The sequence below is a fragment of the Carcharodon carcharias genome, chromosome 24, assembly GCF_017639515.1.
Source record: "Carcharodon carcharias isolate sCarCar2 chromosome 24, sCarCar2.pri, whole genome shotgun sequence".
Lineage (NCBI taxonomy): Eukaryota > Metazoa > Chordata > Chondrichthyes > Lamniformes > Lamnidae > Carcharodon > Carcharodon carcharias.
Window position 1 is genome coordinate 18,884,863 of NC_054490.1, and position 24,525 is coordinate 18,909,387.

Below are 24,525 nucleotides of genomic sequence, written 5' to 3' on the forward strand. Positions count from 1 at the left end.
GCTTAAAGTCTCAACTAAAAGAGATTTCTAAGTACTAAAGGAGCATAGTCTTAGGCTGGATTCTCAACTACAAGTCTTCTCTTCCAGGAGTCTCAGAACCCACAAAGATATCTTAGGGATGGGCCTACATTGAGGCATGTCTTAGAAGAGCAAATTCTTTGAAAGCTTATCAATACCAGCTCTTAGAAATTTATTCTTTCATGGGATGTGGGCTTCGCTGGCTGAGCCATCCCTAATTACCCCTTGAGCTAAGGTGGTGGTGAGCTGCCTTCTTGAACCGCTGCAGTCCCTGTGGTGTAGGTACACCCACAGCGCTGTTAGGGAGGGAGACCCAGGATTTTGACCCAGCGACAGTGAAGGAACGGCCGATATATTTCCAAGTCAGGATAGTGAGTGACGTGGAGGGGAACTTCCAGATGGTGGTGTTCCCATCTATCTGCTGCCCTTGTCCTCCTAAGTGGTAGTGGTCATGGATTTGGAAGGTGCTGTCTAAGGAGCCTTGGTGAGTTGCTGCAGTACATCTTGTAGATGGTACACACACTGCTGCTACTGTGAGTCGGTGGTGGAGGGAGTGAATGTTTGTGGATGGGGACCCGATCAAGGGGGGCTGCTTTGTCCTGGACGGTGTCGAGCTTCTTGAGTGTTGTGGGAGCTGCACTCATCCAGGCAAGTGGGGAGTATCCATCACACTCCTGACTTGTGCCTTGTAGATTCTGGAGATAAGGTGCTTTAGACTGCATGTTTTGTCTGCTTCAAGGATACATGTCTGTTGCTGAAACCAATTAGAGGTTACAGTTCAAACATGAGGTTATAGGTAATATCTAAAGCTAATCGTGACATGTCAACTATGCGGCCTAAATTCATTTAATTTTGATGCCACCTTATCAGGGGAGCTCAGCGAAAGGCACTCAGACAAGCGTACAAAAGGAAATTGATACTCACAAATCCCAATAGGGTTAGGATAGTATCTCTGTCTCAAAACCCAGGGAGGGGGAATTCACCAAAGGAACTCGACCCCTCTGTGTCCTAAGATGGCTGAAAGCTGACTGACCTGTGTCTGCTGATAGTGTGTATTTTAAAGTCAGTTTATCTGTGATAAAACACACGGCTGACTAAAACGTCCCCACCCGCACCCCCACCCCCACCCCCAACTATGTGTGTGTCTTAAAACCTGCCCCGCTGAACTCTGAAAAGGCTTCCATTATTCATGGTACTCGCGTTGGCAAAAACATTATATTATCTTATCTGAGAGTGACCTCAATTGTAATCTTACAAACACGACTCCCTTCATCAGTGTCAGGCCCCAGACATATTCCTGGCTAGTGTTTTTTTATTCATTCATGGGATGTGGGCTTCGCTGGCTGGGCCCAGCATTTGTTGCCCATCCCTAATTGCCCCCTTGAGAAGGTGGTGGTGAGCTGCCTTCTTGAACCGCTGCAGTCCCCGTGTGGTGTAGGTACACCCACAGTGCTGTTAGGGAGGGAGTTCCAGGATTCTGTCCCAGCAACAGTGAAGGAACGGCCAATATATTTCCAAGTCAGGATGGGGATTGACTTGGAGGGAAACTTCCAGGTGGTTGTGTTCCCATCTATCTGCTGCCCTTGTCCTTCTGGTGGGTGGTCGTGGGTTTGGGAGGTTCTGACTGTGGTCCCAATTTACACAGACTGAAGGACATTGTGTTTCCTTTACGCATATAAGCAATAATTCAAAATTGGCAGGCGATTTCAAGTCAAGGTAGCTTTTATGTCATTTCTGCCATTTTACACGGCTAACCTAGAATTAACAGCTTAAAACTCTAACTTCCCCATTGGACTTCTGAGTTCCTTCACAGGATGAGAGAGGTGGATAGGTTTAGGGAAAGAATTCCAGAGATTAGGACACAGGTAGCTGCAGACACAGTCACCAATGTTGGGGCAATTCAAGTCGGAGGGGACCAACTGCCTCAAATGGAATGGTGGAGCACAGAGATCTGTGAGGGTGGTAGGGGCTGCAGGAGGTTACAGAGATAGGGAGGGTTGTAGGGGCTGCAGGAGGTTACAGAGACAGCGAGGGTTGTAGGGGCTGGAGGAGGGTACAGAGATAGGGAGGGTAGTAGGGGCTGGAGGAGGTTACAGAGATAGAGAGGGTTGTAGGGGCTGGAGGAGGTTACAGAGACAGCGAGGGTTGTAGGGGCTGGAGGAGGGTACAGAGATAGGGAGGGTTGTAGGGGCTGGAGGAGGTTACAGAGATAGGGAGGGTTGTAGGGGCTGGAGGAGGTTACAGAGGTAGGGAGGATTGTAAGGGCTGGAGGAGGTTACAGAGATAGGGAGGGTGATGGTCTCCAAATAGTTTGGGAAGAACTGAGTTGATGGGTGAAGATGACCTGTTACTCGCTGGCATCCGGGCAGCTGTGTTTTGGATGACCTCAGGTTTACATTGGGTAGAATGAGGGAACCCAGCCAAGAGCATGCTGAGGCATGGATGAGGGCTTCTGCAGCGGATCAGCTGAGATGGGGACGCAGTCCGGCGACAGTACGGGAGTGGACGTAGGCGATCTTGATTCGGCTGGGAGTTGCTGCGTGTCTCCAAGCTGATCTCGGGTGTCAAACGCAACACTAGGACCGGGAGCACGGAGACCCACCCCCCTGCCCTCTGACCTCACCTGCAGCAATGGCGGACAGCATGGCGAAGAGCATTCCCAGGCTGATACGGGTCAGCGGCGTGGGTAAGAGGTTCCTCTTCACCAGGAAGGGGTCAATCACTTTGTCCTTCAGGGGGATCAGGATCAGGAGCATCACTGCATCAAACATAGTCAGCCAAGCCGTGGGAAACTGTAGACAAAGGTAGAGGTTACAGCCCGATGGTGGTGGTGGTGAGGGGTAGAAGGAGGCCATTAGGCCCATCGTGCCAGTTCTGGCTCTTTGAACGATCCTGCCCACCTCGCTCCCCCTTCTCCCACCTCCTTCCCCCCACCTCCGCAACCCCGCAGCCCTCTACAGTTCTTCCTTCCCGATGAATTCATCCAATTCCCCTTTTTGAAAGTTTCGAGTGAACCTGCTTCCTCCGCCCTTTCAGTCGGAGCAGCTCGGGAGCTTCATAGCCGCACCGGAGAGGTACCGGCCACCCTGCCTTCACGAGATCCTCCCATCCCTCCGGTGGCAAGAATGGCGTTCCAAGAGTAGCGCCTTCTCCCATCCTTAACGTGCCTAACAGTGGCCGCCAGTCGCTCAAAACCAGCTCCGCTAGGCCGGAGGGTATACCAGACTAACACCAGGAACGGGCAGGTTATCTCATGAGGTAAGTTCGGACAGGTCAGTCTCGTATCCGCTGGGGTTTAGAAGAGTAAGATTGAAACCTATAAGATGCTGAGGAGGGTCTGGAGAGGGTGGATGTGGAGAGGACGTTTCCTCTTGTGGGAGGATCGTGAGCCAGGGGTCGCTGTTTAAAAATAAGGGGGTCACCCGTCTAAGACAGAGACGGGGAGAAATTTCTTTCTCTCAGACTTTGGAACTCCCTCCCTCCCTCCCTCAATAGGCAGCGGAAGCAGAGCCTTTGAATATTTTTAAGGCAGAGGCGGTGATAAGCAAGGGGGGGTCAAAGGTTATCGGGAATGCGGGGCTGAGGTTCAGCCGGGATCTCATTGAAATGGCGGAGCAGGCCCGAGGGGCCGAGTGGCCTCACTCCTGCTGCTGTTTAGCGTGGCTGTATGTTCGTAACCCTGACGCCAGACTCCTGAAATAACTCGGATCTCAGTCACGGCAAGAGGGCCTGACACCCTTCACAGAGGACAGTGGAAGCGAGCGCCTTAGGGGTGTCCTCGAAACAGCCCCGAAGAGGTCAAGCCACCCCCTGCCAACTCCCGTGGGAGACCCCGGCTCGCTTCCACCAAAAACTGGGGAGAAGGTTCATTCGGTGGGGGGGGGCACCCAACGCGGGAGACTTGGCTGGGAGAGTGGACAGGGGTGAAATCGAGGTGTCGCAGGGAGATACGAGCCTCCGGACAACACCCTCCCACACCCACTCGACCCTTCAAGCAACAGCTGCGCAGGGCAGAGGCTGCAGATCGGGGCATTGGACTTATCGGTCATCACAGGGCCATGGGGCTGGAGTGGAGGTCAGCCATCTTTGAGAGACTGCCTAAGAGAGAGAGGGAATAATGCATTGTTTAAAAAAAACTCTCTTCACTGCCTCACGGCCCCCCTTGAGTCTTTCTCTCATCACCTTAAACCTGCATCCCTCTGCTTACCAACCCTCCTGTCCCCTGCCCCGCAAGGAAGAGTTCATTTCTCCTCATCTGCTCCGCCCTTCATTTTTTGGACGCTCCTGGTTAAATAGCCGCTTGAGCCCCTCTCTCCCCAAGGAGAACAGTCCCAGCTTCTCCGGTCTCTTCACGTTAATTGGAGTCCCCTCGATCCTGGAGCCGCTCTGGACCCCTCGCCAACATCCTCCCTCGAGCAATGTACCTCGCAAAGTCTAGGATGGGGAGCTCATCTCAGTAATGGCGACTATGAAACCTCCATCTTTAGCCAAAACGACCCATCTGATTTACTTTCTATTCATTCATGGCCGGCATTTATTGCCCATCCCTAATTGCCCCTTGAGAAGGTGGTGGTGGTGAGATGCCTTCTTGAGCCGCTGCAGTCCCTGTGGTGTAGGTACACCCACCGTGCTGTTAGGGAGGGAGTTCCAGGATTTTGACCCAGTGACAGTGAAGGAACGGCTGATATATTCTCAAGTCGGGATGACGAATGGCTCGGAGGGGAACTTCTGGATGTTTACTCACTTTCGGGAGTATCGAGTCCAATTCTGGGCCCCCCCCTTTACTTCAGGAAGGGGCATCGGGGGCTTTGGGAGGGGGATGGGAGGCAAGAGGGGGAGCAGAGGACAACGAGCGGGGCGGTACCAAGGGGGGCGTGGGGGGGGGCGAGGGAATTCTGTCCGTGCGGAGGGAGACTAGAGAAGCCGGGACCGTTCTCCCCGGAGCAGGGAAGGGAAGATTTAATGGGGGAGGTGATGGTCTCAAAACCATGAAGGGCTGAGAGGGTAAAGGGGGGAGAAACCGGGTTCCAGTGAGACCTGGTGTAAAATCCCGCCAGGAGACTCCACCTGTCCCCCTGGAGTGGTCAAGCAAGGCTGTTCGGTTGGAGGGCGGCCAGGGGATGGGTGGTCAATAATGGCCTGGCCAGTGAGGCCTGTGTCCTGCCATTGGATAAACAAATTGGAGGCGACGTTAGAAAAGGTTCACCACAACTTCCCTGCTCTGTTACCCCATCGCCCTGAAGCTTGGGACCCTGTGTCTGTTTAAATGCAACCTTCTCGAGGAATAAGGGGACCTTGGCATATGTGTCCATAGATCTCTGAAGGCAGAGGGGCATGTTAGTGGGGTGGTGAAAAAGCCAAATGGGACACTTGCCTTTATCAATCGAGGCATAGATGACAAAAGTAGGGAGATCATGTTGGAGTTGTATAGAAGCTTGGTGAGGCCACAGCTGGAGTACTGTGTGCAGTTCTGGTCGCCACATTATAGGAAGGATGTGATTGCACTGGAGGGGGTGCAGAGGAGATTCACCAGGATGTTGCCTTCGATGAAACATTTAAGTTATGAAGAGAGGTTGGATAGACTTGGGTTGTTTTCGTTGGAGCAGAGAAGACTGAGGGGCGACCTGATCGAGGTGTACAAGATTATGAGGGGCATGGACAGGGTGGATAGGGAGCAGCTGTTCCTCTTAGTTGAAGGGTCAGTCACAAGGGGGCATGAGTTCAAGGTGAGGGGCAGGAGATTTAGGGGGGATGTGAGGAGAAGCTTTTTCACCCAGAGGGTGGTGAGGGTCTGGAATGCGCTGCCTGGGAGGGTGGTGGAGGTGGGATGCCTCACATCCTTTAAAAAGGTACCTGGATGAGCACTTGGCACATCATAACATTCAAGGCTATGGGCCAAGTGCTGGTAAATTGGTTTAGGGAGGTAGGTCAGGGGTTTCTCACGTGTCAGTGCAAACTCGATGGGCCGAAGGGCATCTTTAGCACCCTGTGATTCTGTGATTCAACGCCTGCCGCCTTCAAGGGCTTGCGCTCATAAATCCCCAGCTCCCTCGCTTCCTGCATCCCACCTCCCCATCCCCGCCACCACCACCACCACCCCCTCACCCCCGGCCTTTTCAGCTCGCACCGCTCACCTCTGTAGTGGTTGCACTGTTGGCCCCAGTAACGCAGCCGGGAGAAGGAGGAAATTGTGTCAAAGGGAAGACGTGGGGAGACTGGGAAAGCCCCACCTCACTTCTCTGCAGCAAGGGCGGGGTGAGATTTAATCGAGGCGTTTGAAACAGTGAGAGGCTCCGATGGAGTAATTGTCACCGTGGGTGGGGGTCAGGCTGTAGGATGGCTGGGAACTAGGCACAAGGGCACGGGTGGGGAAAAGGGAATGGAGGTGGCGTGGGTTGGGGTATTGGGGGGATGTGGGTGGACGGGATCTTTCGAAGGGCCAGTACGGGCACACGATGGGGCGAGTGACCACCTCCCTGGTTTTACGGGTCACTGGTCCCCCGCGAACAGGCCGGGGAGAAGCGGCACAGTCCCTTCTCTCCAGCGGCTCAGGCGGAGCAAGGGAACGAGGCCTACTGGGGCAGGCTTCTCAGTGAGCGGCGGTCGAGGGTGGAACAGGGCCCACTGGGGCAGGCTTCTCAGTGGGCGGCGCTCGAGGAGGGCTTTTGGCAGTGGCTGAGGCTGATGCGACCAAGGCTCCAGGCGTGAGATTAAGCCCTCGCAGAGTGGTCACATCCCCTTTCGCTTACAGTCAGCGCTGCTTTGAGAAAGGAGGAACTGAAAACGGAGTAAAAATAAGCTCTCCAGCCCTTGCACGCTTACTCACAGCCTGCCCGCCCCCCTCGCTGTGTTAACTCATCAGTTTACTGGCACAGTGAACATTTGGGTGAGCGGAGACACTTCAGGTCCCGTCTGTTACCCCGCAAGGTCCTTGCGTCCGTCTCCCACTATGGCCCACTGGGTAAAATGGAATGATTCAATCCCACCTCCCCCTCCCACCCAACCCCCCATCGGTCCCTGCACCAGGGTTGTGTGTGTGTGGGTCCCAGTGTTATTAGTTGCTGTATAAGTACAGGACACAGCGGGCGAAAGGGTGCGATTGACCCCCGCCTGCTGCTGCTCGGGACCGCGTACGCCTCCGTCCTGTCTCCGCGGCACACAGCGGCTCAGAGGGAATTTGCCACAGGCTTGGGGGGCAGAATCGTGCCTCTCATCACCCCCGCCCCGGCTCCTGCTCCTGTGTAACAGGCTCGAGGAGGGGGCTGAATGGGGCCTCCTCCTGTTCCTGTGTAACAGGCTCGAGGGGCTGAATGGGCCTCCTCCTGTTCCTGTGTAACAGGCTCGAGGAGGGGGCTGAATGGGCCTCCTCCTGTTCCTGTGTAACAGGCTCGAGGGGCTGAATGGGGCCTCCTCCTGTTCCTGTGTAACAGGCTCGAGGAGGGCGCTGAATGGGGCCTCCTCCTGTTCCTGTGTAACATGCTCGAGGAAGGGGCTGAATGGTCCTCCCCCTGTTCCTGTGTAACAGGCTGGAGGGGGCTGAATGGCCTCCTTTGAGGCGCATGATCCTACTGTGAGCACAACTCACCGTCTGTTGATGACCTGTCCCATTTCTTTGAGAGCGGTTGCCGAACAATGACGGGAGCTGGAGGTGTAAGCTCTGTAACACGTATGTGCTTTCCATCTAGGAGAGAACGAGAAAGAGGTACAGGTGGGTCACTCACAACACGAACAGTAACATGCACTTGTACAACATCCCCAGTGTTATATAACGGCACAAAACGCTTCACAGGTGCAACCATCAAGTAAAATGTCACACCGAGTACATCACGTAGCACAGAGGTGATCAGAAAACGGGACAAAGGGGAAAGTTTTAGAGGGATCGTAAAGAAAGAGAGAGAGAGAGAGGGGCGGAGAGGTTTAGGAAAGGAACACTGGAGCGCAGGATACAGGCAGCAGAACAAACGAAAGCTACAGGTAGTGATAATAAAATCAAAGATGATCAACTGGCCAAATTGAGACCAGTTCGCAGATCTCCGAGGAAGGTAGGGCTGGAGGAGATTGCAGAGATTGGGAGGGTTGTAGGGGCTGGAGCAGTTTACAGAGATAGGGAGGGTTGTAGGGGCTGGAGGAGGTTGCAGAGATAGGGAGGGATGTAGGGGCTGGAGGAGGTTACAGAGATAGGGAGGGATGTAGGGGCTGCAGGAGGTTACAGAGATAGGGAGGGTTGTAGGGACTGGAGGAGGTTACAGAGATAGGGAGGGATGTAGGAGCTGGAGGAGGTTACAGAGATAGGGAGGGTTGTAGGGGCTGGAGGAGGTTACAGAGATAGGGAGGGTTGTAGGGGCTGGAGGAGGTTACAGAGATAGGGAGGGTTGTAGGGGCTGGAGGAAGTTACAGAGATAGGGAGGGTTGTAGGGGCTGGAGTAGTTTACAGAGATAGGGAGGGTTGTAGGGGCTGGAGGAGGTTACAGAGATAGGGAGGGTTGTAGGGGCTGGAGGAGGTTACAGAGATAGGGAGGGTTGTAGGGACTGGAGGAGGTTACAGAGATAGGGAGGGTTGTAGGGACTGGAGGAGGTTACAGAGATAGGGAGGGTTGTAGGGGCTGGAGGAGGTTACAGAGATAGGGAGGGTTGTAGGTGCTGGAGGAGGTTACAGAGATAGGGAGGGATGTAGGGGCTGGAGGAGGTTACAGAGATAGGGAGGGTTGTAGGGGCAGAAGGAGGTTACAGAGATAGGGAGGGTTGTAGGTGCTGGAGGAGGTTACAGAGATAGGGGGGGATGTAGGGGCTGGAGGAGGTTACAGAGATAGGGAGGGTTGTAGGTGCTGGAGGAGGTTACAGAGATAGGGAGGGATGTAGGGGCTAGAGGAGGTTACAGAGATAGGGAGGGTTGTAGGTGCTGGAGGAGGTTACAGAGATAGGGAGGGATGTAGGGGCTAGAGGAGGTTACAGAGATAGGGAGGTATGTAGGGGCTGGAGGAGGTTACAGAGATAGGGAGGGATGTAGGGGCTGCAGGAGGTTACAGAGATAGGGAGGGTTGTAGGGACTGGAGGAGGTTACAGAGATAGGGAGGGATGTAGGAGCTGGAGGAGGTTACAGAGATAGGGAGGGTTGTAGGGGCTGGAGGAGGTTACAGAGATAGGGAGGGTTGTAGGGGCTGGAGGAGGTTACAGAGATAGGGAGGGTTGTAGGGGCTGGAGGAGATTACAGGGATAGGGAGGGTTTAGAGGCTGGAGGAGGTTACAGAGATAGGGAGGGTTGTAGGGGCTGGAGGAGGTTACAGAGATAGAGAGGGTTGTAGGGGCTGGAGGAGGTTACAGAGATAGAGAGGGTTGTAGGGGCTGGAGGAGGTTACAGAGATAGGGAGGGTTGTAGGGGCTGGAGGAGGTTACAGAGATAGAGAGGGTTGTAGGGGCTGGAGGAGGTTACAGAGATAGGGAGGGTTGTAGGGGCTGGAGGAGGTTACAGAGATAGGGAGGGTTGTAGGGACTGGAGGAGGTTACAGAGATAGGGAGGGTTGTAGGGGCTGGAGGAGGTTACAGAGATAGGGAGGGTTGTAGGGGCTGGAGGAGGTTACAGAGATAGGGAGGGTTGTAGGGGCTGGAGGAGGTTACAGAGATAGGGAAGTTACCAGATCGCAGAGAAATTTGAAAAGAATGAAGTGAATTTTATAACTGAGCTGCTGTTTGTCAGCGAGTCAACAGGAGCAGCGATCCCAGCGTAGGAGGGTGGGAGTCAGCGTGACCAGGGTAGGAGGGTAGGGGGGGGGGGTCAGCGTGACCAGGGTAGGAGGGTGGGGAGGGGGGGAAGTGAGCCCAGGGGAGGTGGGTGGGGGGTCAGCGAGCCCAGCGTAGGAGGGGGGGGCCAGGGTGACCAGGGTAAGAGGGTGGGGGCCAGCGATCCCAGGGTAGGAGGGGGGGGCCAGGGTGACCAGGGTAGGAGGGTGGGGGTCAGCGATCCCAGCGTAGGAGGGGGTGCCAGGGTGACCAGGGTAGGAGGGGGGGTGGTCAGCGTGACCAGGGTAGAAGGGTGGGGGTCAACGTGACCAGGGTAAGAGGGTGGGGGCCAGCATGCCCAGTGTAGGAGGGTGGGGGTCAGCGTGCCCAGGGTAAGAGGGTGGGGGCCAGCGTGACCAGGGTAGGAGGGTGGGGGGGCAGTGAGCCCAGGGTAGGAGGGTGGGGGCCAGCGTGCCCAGTGTAGGAGGGTGGGGTCAGCGTGACCAGGGTAGGAGGGTGGGGGGTGGTCAGAGAGCCCAGGGCAGGAGGGTGGGGGTCAGCGTGACCAGGGTAGGAGGGTGGGGGGGGGGTGGTCAGAGAGCCCAGTGTAGGGGTCAGCGTGACCAGGGTAGGAGGGTGGGGGGGGTGGTCAGAGAGCCCAGGGTAGGAGGGTGGGGGTCAGCGTGACCAGGGTAGGAGGGTGGGGGTCAGCATGACCACAGTAGGAGGGTGGGGTTCAGCGAGCCGAGGGTAAGAGGGTGGGGGTCAGCGTGACCAGGGTAGGAGGGTGGGGGGGCAGTGAGCCCAGGGTAGGAGGATGGGGGTCAGCGTGACCAGGGTAGGAGGGTGGGGGTCAGCGTGACCAGGGTAGGAGGGTGGGGGTCAGCGTGCCCAGTGTAGGATTGTAGGTAGTGACATGATCTGGGTTAGAATTGGGTAACTGAGTCCTGTTGATGTGGATTTCCTGAGGAGTGGACACTGGAAGCCAGGAGTGAGCTGGAGAGGGTAACGCAGGAATGAATGAGGATGGAAGCTGCCTCACGGCCGGGACATTGATGGTTAAGAGATGGCCTTGACAGTCCTTGTATACAGGCGGTGGTAAGACACATTACACAACAACAACATTGCAAATTACAGCTTAACAGTCTCACAGCAGACACGGGGAAAAAAGGATAGGAACAAACTGAGGGAATCCTGCAGCCAAATTACCCACAACATCTCGACACAGGCACCTCACTTCAATCTCTTTACACACACTGGTCAATAAGAGACGATAAAGGGAGTTTCACTCTGTATATAACCCCTATGCTGCACAATACCTGTCCTGGGAGTGTTTGATGGGGACAGTGTAGAGGGAGATTTACTCTGTATCTAACCCCGTGCTGTACCTGTCCTGGGAGTGTTTGATGGGGACAGTATAGAGGGAGATTTACTCTTTATCTAACCCCGTGCTGTACCTGTCCTGGGAGTGTTTGATGGGGACAGTGTAGAGGGATCTTTACTCTGTATCTAACCCCGTGCTGTACCTGTCCTGGGAATGTTTGATGGGACAGTGTAGAGGGAGCTTTATTCTGTATCTAATCCGTGCTATAAACATCCTGGGAGTGTTTGATGTGGACAGTTTAGAGGGAGATTTACTCTATATCTAATCCCGTGCTGTACCTGTCCTGGGAGTGTTTGATGGGGACAGTGTAGAGGGAGATTTACTCTGTATCTAACTACGTGCTGTACGTGCCCTGGGAGTGCTTGATGGGGACAGTGTAGGGGGAGCTTTACTCTGTATCTAACCCCGCGCTGTACCTGTCCTGGGAGTGTTTGATGGGGACAGTGTAGAGGGAGTTTTACTCTGTATCTAACCCTGTGCTGTACCTGTCCTGGGAGTGTTTGATGGGGACGGTGTAGGGGGAGCTTTACTCTGTATCTAACCCCTTGCTGTACCTGTCCTGGGAGTGTTTGATGGGGACAGTGTAGAGGGTGCTTTTCTCTGTATCTAACCCCGTGCTGTACCTGTCCTGGGGGTGTTTGATGGGGACAGTGTAGAGGGAGCTTTACTCTGTATCTAACCCCGTGCTGTACCTGTCCTGGGAGTGTTTGATGGGGACAGTGTAGAGGGTGCTTTTCTCTGTATCTAACCCCGTGCTGTACCTGTCCTGGGAGTGTTTGATGGGGACAGTGTAGAGATAGCTTTTCTCTGTATCTAACCCCGTGCTGTACCTGTCCTGGGAGTGTTTGATGGGGACGGTGTAGAGGGAGCTTTGCTCTGTATCTAACCCCGCTTGTACCTGTCCTGGGAGCGTTAGAGTTCCAGGAAACTGCGTGGAACTGAAACAGGCCATTTAGACTATCTGTTCGGCGCTGGTATTAATGCTCCACATGAACATCCTTGTCCCCGCACCTTCCACATCTCCCCCCATCACGCCTCCTTTTCGTCTCTGCTTAGTGCCTTTGCCCAGCTTCCCCTTGAACACATCGACACGATTCACCTCAGCCACTCCCTGTGGTAGTGAGTTCCACCTTCTCACCGCTCCCCAGGCAAAGGCTTTTGCTTCTCAAACTCCACTGATGGGTTCAGTTGTGACTATTTCTCCATCTGATCACCCCTTGGTCTTCCCCTTTCTAAATATGGCGGCTCTCGCCCTATCCGGCCTTTCCTGGTAGGTGTAACTGGACATGCGACCTCTAACCTGGAAGTATACCATCCAGTAGGGGATCAACGTCAGGAAGACTGGAATGACCCTCTTGAGGACCTTTATGTTTTCTCGAGTGGTGTCCGAGGGGTGTCTGCCATTGCTGAACAAGGTCTCCTCCGAGAGATCGCTGTAAGGGGATCTGTTTGCAAGATACAGAAATTATAAAAATGGATCTGCCATTTCCAAAGTCAGGTCAAGAGAATTTTTTTTTAATGAGCCAAGGGTTATAGAGACAAGATGGTGTTGAATTTGAGATGAGCTGAGACCTAATTGAACAGACTTGAGTCGCTGATTGACCTGCTCCTGTTCCTGTGTAACAGACTCGCGGGGGTGGGGGTGTGCTGAATGGCCTCCTACTGTTCTTGCGTAACAGGCTCGAGGGGCTGACTGGGCCTCATCCTGTTCCTGTGTAATAGGCTCGAGGAGGGGCTGAATGGCCTCCTCCTGTTCCTGTCTAACAGACTCAGGGGGACTGAATGGCCTCCACCTGTTCCTGTGTAACAGGCTCGAGGAGGGGCTGAATGGCCTCATCCTGTTCCTGTCTAACAGACTCAGGGGGACTGAATGGCCTCCTCCTGTTCCTGTGTAACAGACTCAGGGGGACTGAATGGCCTCTTCCTGTTCCTGTGTAACAGACTCGAGGGGCTGACTGGGCATCATCCTGTTCCTGCATAATTGGCTCGAGGAGGGGCTGAATGGCCTCCTCCTGTCCCTGTGTAACAGGCTCGAGGAGGCGGCTGACTGGGCCTCCTCCTGTTCCTGCGTAACAGGCTCGAGGAGGGGCTGAATGGCCTCCTCCTGTTCCTGTCTAACAGACTCAGGGGGACTGAATGGCCTCCACCTGTTCCTGTGTAACAGGCTCGAGGGGCTGAATGGCCTCCTCCTGTTCCTGTGTAACAGGCTCAAGGGGCTGAATGGCCTCCTCCTGTTCCTGTGTAACAGGCTCAAGGGGCTGAATGGCCTCCTCCTGTTCCTGTGTAACAGGCTCGAGGGGCTGAATGGCCTCCTCCTGTTCCTGTGTAACAGACTCGAGGGGCTGACTGGGCATCATCCTGTTCCTGCATAATTGGCTCGAGGAGGGGCTGAATGGCCTCCTACTGTTCCTGTGTAACAGGCTCGAGGAGGGGGCTGAATGGGACCTCCTCCTGTTCCTGTGTGACAGGCTCGAGGAGGGGGCTGAATGGGGCCTCCTCCTGTTCCTGTGTGACAGGCTCGAGGAGGGGGCTGAATGGGGCCTCCTCCTGTTCCTGTGTAACAGGCTCGAGGGGCTGACTGGGCGTCATCCTGTTCCTGCATAATTGGCTCGAGGAGGGGCTGAATGGCCTCCTCTTGTTCTCATATCATACCGGTTGAGCTTTAAACATATAATTCCTCCTGTGACCAGTTTTCCTACCACTGCCAGTCTCTTAAACAGCAATTCTGCGGAAAATAGTTTCATAATTTACAACGGGTGGAGTTTCTATTCATAGCCCCTAGAGTTTTAAGCCATGGGCCAGGATCAGTCTCCCAATCAACATCCCACTGCTGAGTATCAACAACCTACTTAACCTGCTGGAATACTGGGAAAGACCTGCCATCATCAAGAATGCTTTTGATTTGAGTTTGAAACTGTTTGGCTGTCACACTGATCTTGAAAAAGCATGTTTCAGAACGATGGAGAGATAGAGAAACTGAGGGAGACAAGGAGATAGAGAGAATGATAGAAACAAAGAGAGAGAGAGAGAGAGAGAGAGAACTGGAGAGTGACGAGGGCCGGAATTTTACAGCAACTCCCATCATCCTAACACACCTGGAAAGTGGACTGGGAGAGGGGAGCTTAAAATTGAGTGGAGTACAGAGGGTCATAGGAGCTGGAGGAGGTTACAGAGATAGGGAGGGTTGTAGGTGCTAGAGGACGTTACATAGATAGGGAGGGTTGTAGGGGCTGGAGGTTACAGAGATAGGGAGGGTTGTAGGGGCTGGAGGAGGTTACAGAGATAGGGAGGATTGTAGGGGCTGGAGGAGGTTACAGAGATAGGGAGGGTTGTATGGGCTGGAGGAGGTTATTGAGATAGGGAGGGTTGTAGGGGCTGGAGGAGGTTACAGAGATAGGGAGGGTGGTAGGGGCTGGAGGAGGTTACAGAGATAGGGAGGGTTGTAGGGGCTGGAGGAGGTTACAGAGATAGGGAGGGTTGTAGGGGCTGGAGGAGGTTACAGAGATAGGGAGGGTTGTAGGGGCTGGATGAGTTTACAGAAATATGGAGAGTGGTTAGTGGCTGGAGGAGGTTACAGAGATAGGGAGGGTTGTAGGGGCTGGAGGAGGTTACAGAGATAGGGAGGATTGTAGGGGCTGGAGGAGGTTACAGAGATAGGGAGGATTGTAGGGGCTGGATGAGTTTACAGAGATAGGGAGGGTTGTAGGGGCTGGAGGAGGTTACAGAGATAGGGAGGGTTGTAGGGGCTGGAGGAGGTTACAGAGATAGGGAGGATTGTAGGGGCTGGATGAGTTTACAGAAATATGGAGAGTGGTTAGTGGCTGGAGGAGGTTACAGAGATAGGGAGTGTTGTAGGGGCTGGAGGACGTTACAGAGATAGGGAGGGTTGTAGATGCTGGAGGACATTACAGAGATAAGGAGGGTTGTAGGGGCTGGAGGAGGTTACAGAGATAAGGAGGGTTGTAGGGGCTGGAGAAGGTTACAGAGATCGGGAGGGTTGTAGGGGCTGGAGGAGGTTACAGAGATAGGGAGGGTTGTAGGGGCTGGAGGAGGTTACAGAGATAGGGAGGATTGTAGGGGTTGGAGGACGTTGCAGAGATACGGAGGGTTGTAGGGGCTGGAGGAGGTTATTGAGATAGGGAGTGTTGTAGGGGCTGGAGGAGGTTACAGAGATAGGGAGGATTGTAGGGGCTGGATGAGTTTACAGAGATATGGAGAGTGGTTAGTGGCTGGAGGAGGTTACAGAGATAGGGAGTGTTGTAGGGGCTGGAGGATGTTGCAGAGATAGGGAGGGTTGTAGGGGCTGGAGAAGGTTATTGAGATGAGGAAGGTTGTAGGGGCTGGAGGACGTTGCAGAGATAGGGAGGGTTGTAGGGGCTGGAGGATGTTGCAGAGATAGGGAGGGTTGTAGTGGCTGGAGGAGGTTATTGAGATAGGGAGGGTTGTAGGGGCTGGAGGAGGTTACAGAGATAGGGAAGGTTGTAGTGGTTGGAGAAGGTTATTGAGATAGGGAGGGTTGTACGGTCTGGAGGAGTTTATTGAGATAGGGAGTGTTGTCGAGGCTGGAGGAGGTTACAGAAATAGGGACGGTTGTAGGGGCTGGAGGAGGTTACAGAGATGGGGAGGGTTGTAGGGGCTGGAGGACGTTACAGAGATAGGGAGGGATGTAGGGGCTGGAGGAGGTAACAGAGACAAGGAGGGTTGTAGGTGCTGGAGGAGGTTACAGAGATAGGGAGGTTTGTAGGTGCTGGAGGAGGTTACAGAGATAGGGAGGGTTGTAGAGGCTGGAGGAGGTTATTGAGATAGGGAAGATTGTAGGGGCTGGAGGAGGTTACAGAGATAGGGAGGGTTGTAGGGGCTGGAGGAGGTTACAGAGATAGGGGAGGTTATAGGGGCTGGAGGAGGTTACGGAGATATGGAGGGTTGTAGGGGCTGGAGGAGGTTACAGAGATAGGTAGGGTTGTAGGTGCTGGAGGAAGTTACAGAGATAGGGAGTGTTGTAGTGGCTGGAGGAGGTTATAGAGATAGGGAGTGTTGTAGGGGCTGGAGGGGGTTACAGAGATATGGAGGAGTGAGGCCACAGATGGATTTGTAGATGGAGATGGACCATTTAAACCTTCCGTTGCTGCAAGGACTTGGGTTCAATCTGGGCGAACGAGCAATTACTCTTTTTCCCCTCTTGTCCTATGGACCCTTCTCTGCCCAGCTGATCAGGAACATGCCTTAGGGAGCTCCGGAGAGCAATGTCGGAGTACTGCTCCCACGTAATGAGCGAGGCGAACACCAATTGGAATCTGAGAAAATTGTGGCCACATCCATATGGAATGATCCAGGATTGCAAGGGCTGAATGACCAGGACAGGGTTCACAGACGAGGATGATGTTGTTTGCAAAACAGAAGATTAGGGGGCTATCTAATCGAATTGTTGGGGAGTTGATGGGGATCGAGGTAGTGGAAGGGGGTGGGATGGGGGTCCAGGACGAGGGGGCAGAACCTTAAAATGAGAGCCAGGCCGTTCTGGGGTGATGTCAGGAAGCACACCTTCACACAGAGCGGAGTGGAATCCACCAGCTCTCTCTCTCTAAACCCCAGAAGCTGTTGAACCTGGGTGACAATTGAAATCCAAAAACGGAGATTGATAAGGTGTTTTTGGGGGTAAGGGGACTGTGGAACATGGGGCAAAATTGAGCAAATGGAATTCGAGTAGATGTCAGACATGGCCAGAATGAATTGCAGATCAGGCCCGAGGGGCTGAATGGCCTCCTCTTGTTCCTGTGTAACTAGCTCAAGGGGGCTGAATGGCCTCCTCCTCTTCCTGGTAACTGGCTCGAAGAGGCTGAATGGCCTCCTGCTGTTCCTGTGTAATTAGCTCAAGGGGGCTGAATGGCCTGCTCCTGTTCCTGTGTAACTAGCTCAAGGGGGCTGAATGGCCTCCTCCTGTTCCTGTGTAACTAGCTCAAGGGGGCTGAATGGGCTCCTCCTCTTCCTGCATGATAGGGTCGAGGAGGGGCTGAATGATCTCCTCCTGTATTTATGTAACAGGCTTGAAGGGGCTGAATGGCCTCCTCCTGTTCCTGTGTAACAGACTCAAGGGAGCTGAACAGTCTCCTCCTGTTATAAAAACAAAAAAACTGCCGATGCTGGAAATCCAAAACAAAAACAGAATTACCTGGAAAAACTCAGCAGGTCTGGCAGCATCGGCGGAGAAGAAAAGAGTTGACGTTTCGAGTCCTCACGACCCTTCGACAGAACTTGAGTTCGAGTCCAAGAAAGAGTTGAAATATAAGCTGGTTTAAGGTGTGTGTGTGGGGGGCGGAGAGATAGAGAGACAGAGAGGTGGAGGGGGTGGTGTGGTTGTAGGGACAAACAAGCAGTGATAGAAGCAGATCATCAAAAGATGTCAACGACAATAGTACAATAGAACACATAGGTGTTAAAGTTAAAGTTGGTGATATTATCTAAACGAATGTGCTAATTAAGAATGGATGGTAGGGCACTCAAGGTATAGCTCTAGTGGGTTTTTTTTTATAATGGAAATAGGTGGGAAAAGGAAAATCTTTATAATTTATTGGAAAAAAAAGGAAGGGGGAAACAGAAAGGGGGTGGGGATGGGGGAGGGAGCTCACGACCTAAAGTTGTTGAATTCAATATTCAGTCCGGAAGGCTGTAAAGTCCCTAGTCGGAAGATGAGGTGTTGTTCCTCCAGTTTGCGTTGGGCTTCACTGGAACAATGCAGCAAGTCAAGGACAGACATGTGGGCAAGAGACCAGGGTGGAGTGTTAAAATGGCAAGCGACAGGGAGGTTTGGGTCATTCTTGAGGACAGACCACAGGTGTTCTGCAAAGCGGTCGCCCAGTTTACGTTTGGTCTCTCCAATGTAGAGGAGACCACATTGGGAGCAACGAATGCAGTAGACTAAGTTGGGGGAAATGCAAGTGAAATTCTGCTTCACTTGAAAGGAGTGTTTGGGTCCTTGGACGGTGAGGAGAGAGGAAGTGAAGGGGCAACTGTTGCATCTTTTGCGTGGGCATGGGGTGGTGCCATAGAAGGGGGTTGAGGAGTAGGGGGTGATGGAGGAGTGGACCAGGGTGTCCCGGAGGGAGCGATCCCTACGGAATGCCGATAAGGGGGGTGAAGGGAAGATGTGTTTGGTGGTGGCATCATGCTGGAGTTGGCGGAAATGGAGGAGGATGATCCTTTGAATGCGGAGGCTGGTGGGGCGATAAGTGAGGACAAGGGGGACCCTATCATGTTTCTGGGAGGGAGGAGAAGGCGTGAGGGCGGATGCGCGGGAGATGGGCCGGACATGGTTGAGGGCCCTGTCAACGACCGTGGGTGGAAAACCTCGGTTAAGGAAGGAGGACATGTCAGAGGAACTGTTTTTGAATGTAGCATCATCGGAACAGATGCGACGGAGGCGAAGGAACTGAGAGACTGGGATGGAGTCCTTACAGGAAGCGGGGTGTGAGGAGCTGTAGTCGAGATAGCTGTGGGAGTCGGTGGGTTTGTAATGGATATTGGTGGACAGTCTATCACCAGAGATTGAGACAGAGAGGTCAAGGAAGGGAAGGGAAGTGTCAGAGATGGACCACGTGAAAATGATGGCGGGGTGGAGATTGGAAGCAAAATTAATAAATTTTTCCAAGTCCCGACGAGAGCATGAAGCGGCACCGAAGTAATCATCGATGTACCGGAGAAAGAGTTGTGGAAGGGGGCCGGAGTAGGACTGCAACAAGGAATGTTCCACATAACCCATAAAGAGACAGGCATAGCTGGGGCCCATGCGGGTACCCATAGCCACACCTTTTATTTGGAGCAAGTGAGAGGAGTTGAAGGAGAAATTGTTCAGTGTGAGAACAAGTTCAGCCAGACGGAGGAGAGTAGTGGTGGATGTGGATTGTTCGGGCCTCTGTTTGAGGAAGAAGCTAAGGGCCCTCAGACCATCCTGGTGGGGGATGGAGGTGTAGAGGGATTGGACGTCCATGGTGAAGAGGAAGCGGTTGGGGCCAGGGAACTGGAAATTGTTGATGTGAGGTAAGGTGTCAGAGGAATCACGGATGTAGGTGGGAAGGGACTGGACAAGGGGAGAGAGAAGGGAGTCAAGATAACGAGAAATGAGTTCTGTGGGGCAGGAGCAAGCTGAGACGATCGGTCTACTGAGGCAGTTCTGTTTGTGGATTTTGGGTAGGAGATAGAAGCGGGCCGTCCGAGGTTGGGCGACTATCAGGTTGGAAGCTGTGGGAGGGAGATCCCCAGAGGAGATGAGGTCAGTGACTGTCCTGGAAACAATGGCTTGATGTTCAGTGGTGGGGTCATGGTCCAGGGAGAGGTAGGAGGAAGTGTCTGCGAGTTGACGCTCAGCCTCCGCGAGGTAGAGGTCAGTGCGCCCGACAACAACAGCACCACCCTTGTCAGCGGGTTTGATGACAATGTCAGGGTTGGACCTGAGAGAATGGAGTGCAGTAAGTTCAGAGAGAGACAGGTTAGAATGGGTGAGAGGAGCAGAGAAATTGAGACGACTAATGTCGCGCCGACAGTTCTCAATGAAAAGATGAAGAGAAGGTAAGAATCCAGAGGGAGCGGTCCAGGTGGAGGGAGAATATTGGAGATGCGTAAATGGATCCGTTGAACTGGGAGAGGACTCCTGTCCAAAGAAGTGAGCCCGGAGACGAAGACGACGGAAGAAGAGTTCAGTATCATGCCGAATCCGAAATTCATTGAGGTAAGGGCGTAAGGGTATGAAACTAAGTCCTTTGCTGAGCACTGAACGTTCAGTGTTGGAGAAGGGAAGGTCAGGGGGTAGAGTGAATACACGGCTGGGGCTGGGATTGGAAGAAAGGGTGGGGACAGAGGAACAGGCAGGGGTGGGGGGTCCTAGATGGGTGTTGGTGTCGATGAGTTGTTGGAGCTTGCGTTCCTTAGCACTTGAGAGAAAGAGAAAAAGTTTCTTGTTTCTCCTGTTCCTGTGTAACAGGCTTGAGGAGGGGCTGAATGGCCTCGCTTTGTTCCTGTGTTAAGAGAGGTTCACAGTATTGAATAGGCCTCCTCCTGTTCCTGTGTAACAGGCTCAAGGGGGCTGAATGGCCTCCTCCTGTTCCTGTGTAACAGCCTCAAGGGAGCTGAATGGCCTCCTCCTGTTCCTGTGTAACAGGCTTGAGGGGGCTGAAGTGCCTCTTCCTGTTCCTGTGTTAGGAGGTTCACGGTGTCGAATAGGCCTCTTCCTGTTCCTGTGTAACAGGCTCAAGGGAGCTGAATGGGGCCTCCTCCTGTTCCTGTGTAACAGGCTCGAGGGGGCTGAATGGGCCTCCTCCTGTTCCTGTGTAACAGGCTTTAAGGGGCTGAATGGGCCTCCTCCTGTTCCTGTGTAACAGGCTTGAAGGGGCTGAATGGCCTCCTCCTGTTCCTGTGTAACTGGCTCGAGGGAATAAATACTTTGCTTCAGTCTTCACGATAGAAGACACTAATAGCATTCCAATACTAAATAATCAAGGGGTTAAAGAGGGGGGAGGAAATAAATACTATTGATATCATTAGAAAAAAGTACCAGGGAAACTAATGGGGCTAAAGGCTGATAAGTCCCCTGGACCTGATGTGTTGCATCCCAGGATATTAAAGGAAGTAGCTACAGAGACAATGGATGCACTAGTAGTAATCTTCCAAGAATCCTTAGTCCCAGAGGAATGGAAAACTGCCAATGTAACACCCTTATTCAAAAAGGGAGGGAAACAAAAAGCAGGAAACTATTGGCCAGTTAGCTTAACATCTATCATTGGGAAAATGTTGGAGTCTATTATAAAGGATGTAATAGAAGAGCATTTAGAATTACATAATCTAATCAACCAGAGTCAGCATGGCTTCATGAAGGGGAAAGTGTGCCTGAAAAATTTATTAGAATTCTTTGAGGAAGTAACAAGCAGGATAGATAAAGGGGAACCAGTAGATGTGATATATTTAGATTTCCAAAAGGCATTCACTAAGGTACAGCACATAAGGCTACTTAATTAGGTAAGAGCCCATGGTGTTGGGGGTAGTACATTGGCATGGTTAGAGAATTGGCTAACTAATAGAGGACAGAGAGTTGAGATAAGGGGTCATTTTCTGGATGGCAACCTGTAACTATTGGAGTACCACAGGGACCAGTGCTGGGGCCACAACTATTTACAACATATATATTCATGACTTGGATGAGGGAAGTGAATATCACCAAGTTTGCAGAGGACACAAAAATAGGTGGGAAGGCAAGTGGTGAGGGTGACACAAAGAGTCTACAGAGGGACATAGACAGGTGAAGCCCTGCTAACTTGGCAGATGGGATATAATGTGGGAAAATGTGAGGTTATGCACTTTGGCAGGAAGAATAGAGGAGCTGAATATTATTTAAATGGAGAAAGACTGCAGAAAGTTGCAGCACAGAGGGATTTGGGGGTTCTCGTGCATGAACCACAAAAAGCTAACATACAAGTTGAGCAGGTAATAGGGAAGGTAAATGGAATGTTGGCCTTTATTTCAAAGGGAATGGAGTATAAAGATAGGGAAGTCTCACTAAAACTATACAAGGTACTAGTTAGACCACACCTGGAACACTGTGAACAGTTTTGGTCCCCTTATCTAAGGAAAGATATACTGGCATTGGGGACAGTCCAGAGAAGGTTCACTAGGTTGTTCCCAGGTATGGAGGGATTTTCTTATGAGGAGAGGTTGAGTAGGTTGGGCCTGTACTCATTGGAGTTTAGAAGAATGAGAGGTGGTTTTTTATTGAAACATGTAAGATTCTTCAGGGGTTTGACAGGTTAGATACTGAGAGGTTGTTTCCCCTTGTGGGAGAGTCTAGGACCAGAGGGCATAATCTCAGAGTAAGGGGTCACCCATTTAAAACAGAGATGAGGAGGAATTTCTTCTCTCAGAGGGTGGTGAACCTGTGGAATTCTTTACCACAGAGGGCTGTAAAGGCTGGGTCAGTAAGTATATTCAAGGCTGCGATAGACAGATTTTTAATCAGTAAGGGAATCGAGGGTTATGGGGAAAAGGCAGGAAAGTGGAACTGAGGATTATCAGATCAGCCATGATCTCATTGAATGGCGGAGCAGACTCGATGGGCTGAATGGCCTACTTCTGCTCTTACGTCTTATGGCTTAATGGGCTGACTGAGCCTCCTCCTGTTCCTGTGCAATAGGCTCAAGGGGGCCGAATGGACCTCCCTACTAAGGGGCACGGGTCTTTCCTGTCTATTATATCTAGGCCCCTGCATAACCTTGTACATTCTTTAAGGAGAACAATCCCAGCTCCTACAATCTCTCCCCAGGTTCCTCATCCCCGGAACCATTCTGGGATATCTCGAACACCCTCTCGAAGGCCTGGACTTCCTTCCCAAAGAGTGCTTCCCTGAAGTGGACATAATATTCCATCTGGGGGTGAAGGCGTATTTCACAAGAGCTCAGTAATAACTTGCTGGCTTTTGTGCTCCAGTTCTCTATTAATATTGCCAAGTAGCGCAAGGATATGCAGTTTTACATTGACCCGCAGTTCCTCCAGTTCCAGCACCCCCTTTAAAGTTGTGCCTTTTAGTTCCTACTGCCCCTCCTCAATCACCAGAATCAGATGTACCATTTCCCACCGCAGGGCAAGGTTGGTAATAAGGGTTAACATAGGATTTGACTCAAAATGGGCGAAATTAAAATAGAGTGGTGCAGCCTCTGAAGAGATCCAAAAGCCCAGTGAATCCAAAGGTTCCCTGGGCTGTGTCCCCCCTCAACAACAATGAGCCATTGCTCCATAACTCCAACCATGAGGCTGTTGTGCCAATGTCCTTGTCGACCGCAGGCCAGTGAGAAACAATCTCACCTCTGATTCAGAAAGTCCAGCCTCACCACGCCAAAGACACCAGCTGCATAATCTTGGGCGCAACCCCTTCCCCAATCACTGTTCTGAGGAGGCACTGCACTGTTAGGGGGTCAGTGCTGAGGGAGCGCTGCACTGTCAGAGGGTCAGTACTGAGGGAGTGCTGCACTGTCAGAGGGTCAGTACTGAGGGAGTGCTGCACTGTCAGAGGGTCAGTACTGAGGGAGTGCTGCACTGTCGGAGGGTCAGTACTGAGGGAGTGCTGCACTGTTGGAGGGTCAGTACTGAGAGAGTGCTGCACTGTCGGAGGGTCAGTGCTGAGGGAGCGCTGCACTGTCGGAGGGTCAGTACTGAGGGAGCCCTGCACTGTCGGAGGGTCAGTACTGAGAGAGCCCTGCACTGTCGGAGGGTCAGTACTGAGGGAGTGCTGCACTGTTGGAGGGTCAGTACTGAGAGAGTGCTACACTGTTGGAGAGTCAGTGCTGAGGGAGCGCTGCACTGTCGGAGGGTCAGTACCGAGGGAGTGCTGTACTGTCGGAGGGTGAGTACTGAGGGAGTGCTGCACTGTTGGAGGGTCAGTAATGAGGGAGTGCTGCACTGTCAGAGGGTCAGTACTGAGGAAGCGCTGCACTGTTGGAGGGCCAGTACTGAGGGAGAGATCCACTGTCGGAGGGTCAGTACTGAGGGAGAGATCCACTGTTGGATGGCCAGTACTAAGGGAGCGCTGCACTGTCAGGTGTTCAATGCTAAGGGAGCACTGCACTATCAGAAAGTCAGTACTGAGGGAGTGCTGCACTGTTGGATGGTCAGTACTGAGGGAGTGCTGCACTGTCAGAGGATCAGTACTGAGGGAATGCTGCACTGTCGGAGGGTCAGTGCCGCGGGAGTCCTGCACTGTCAGAGGGTCAGTACTGAGGGAGTGCTGCACTGTCAGAGGATCAGTACTGAGGGAATGCTGCACTGTCGGAGGATCAGTGCCGCGGGAGTCCTGCACTGTCAGAGGGTCAGTACTGAGGGAGTGCTGCACTGTCAGAGGGTCAGTACAGAGGGAGTGCTGCACTGTCAGAGAGTCAGTGCCGCGGGATTGCTGCACTGTCAGAGGGTCAGTACAGAGGGAGTGCTGCACTGTCAGAGAGTCAGTGCCGCGGGATTGCTGCACTGTCAGAGGGTCAGTACAGAGGGAGTGCTGCACTGTCAGAGAGTCAGTGCCGCGGGATTGCTGCACTGTCAGAGGGTCAGTACAGAGGGAGTGCTGCACTGTCAGAGAGTCAGTGCCGCGGGATTGCTGCACTGTCAGAGGGTCAGTACTGCAGGAATGCTGCACTGTCAGAGAGTCAGTGCCGCGGGATTGCTGCACTGTCAGAGAGTCAGTGCCGCGGGATTGCTGCACTGTCAGAGGGTCAGTGCCGCGGGATTGCTGCACTGTCAGAGAGTCAGTGCCGCGGGATTGCTGCACTGTCAGAGGGTCAGTGCCGCGGGATTGCTGCACTGTCAGAGGGTCAGTACAGAGGGAGTGCTGCACTGTCAGAGAGTCAGTGCCGCGGGAGTCCTGCACTGTCAGAGGGTCA

General features: G+C 53.0%; 1 protein-coding gene across 2 annotated transcripts in view; it reads right to left on the minus strand.

Annotated features, from left to right (window-relative positions):
* The window catches only part of LOC121269395 (solute carrier family 15 member 4-like), a 44,044-nt gene that overhangs the window by 11,743 nt on the left and 7,776 nt on the right, over positions 1-24,525 (minus strand). Inside the window, exons 3-5 of one of the 2 annotated variants that reach the window (XM_041173991.1) lie at positions 12,432-12,564; positions 7,604-7,699; positions 2,642-2,810 (exon numbers count right to left, since the gene is read on the minus strand). In XM_041173991.1, coding sequence (XP_041029925.1) covers positions 2,642-2,810; positions 7,604-7,699; positions 12,432-12,564 — 398 coding nt within the window. Of the gene's footprint in view, positions 1-2,641; positions 2,811-7,603; positions 7,700-12,419; positions 12,565-24,525 lie in introns of both variants that reach the window. The other variant, XM_041173990.1, reaches the window with a different exon arrangement.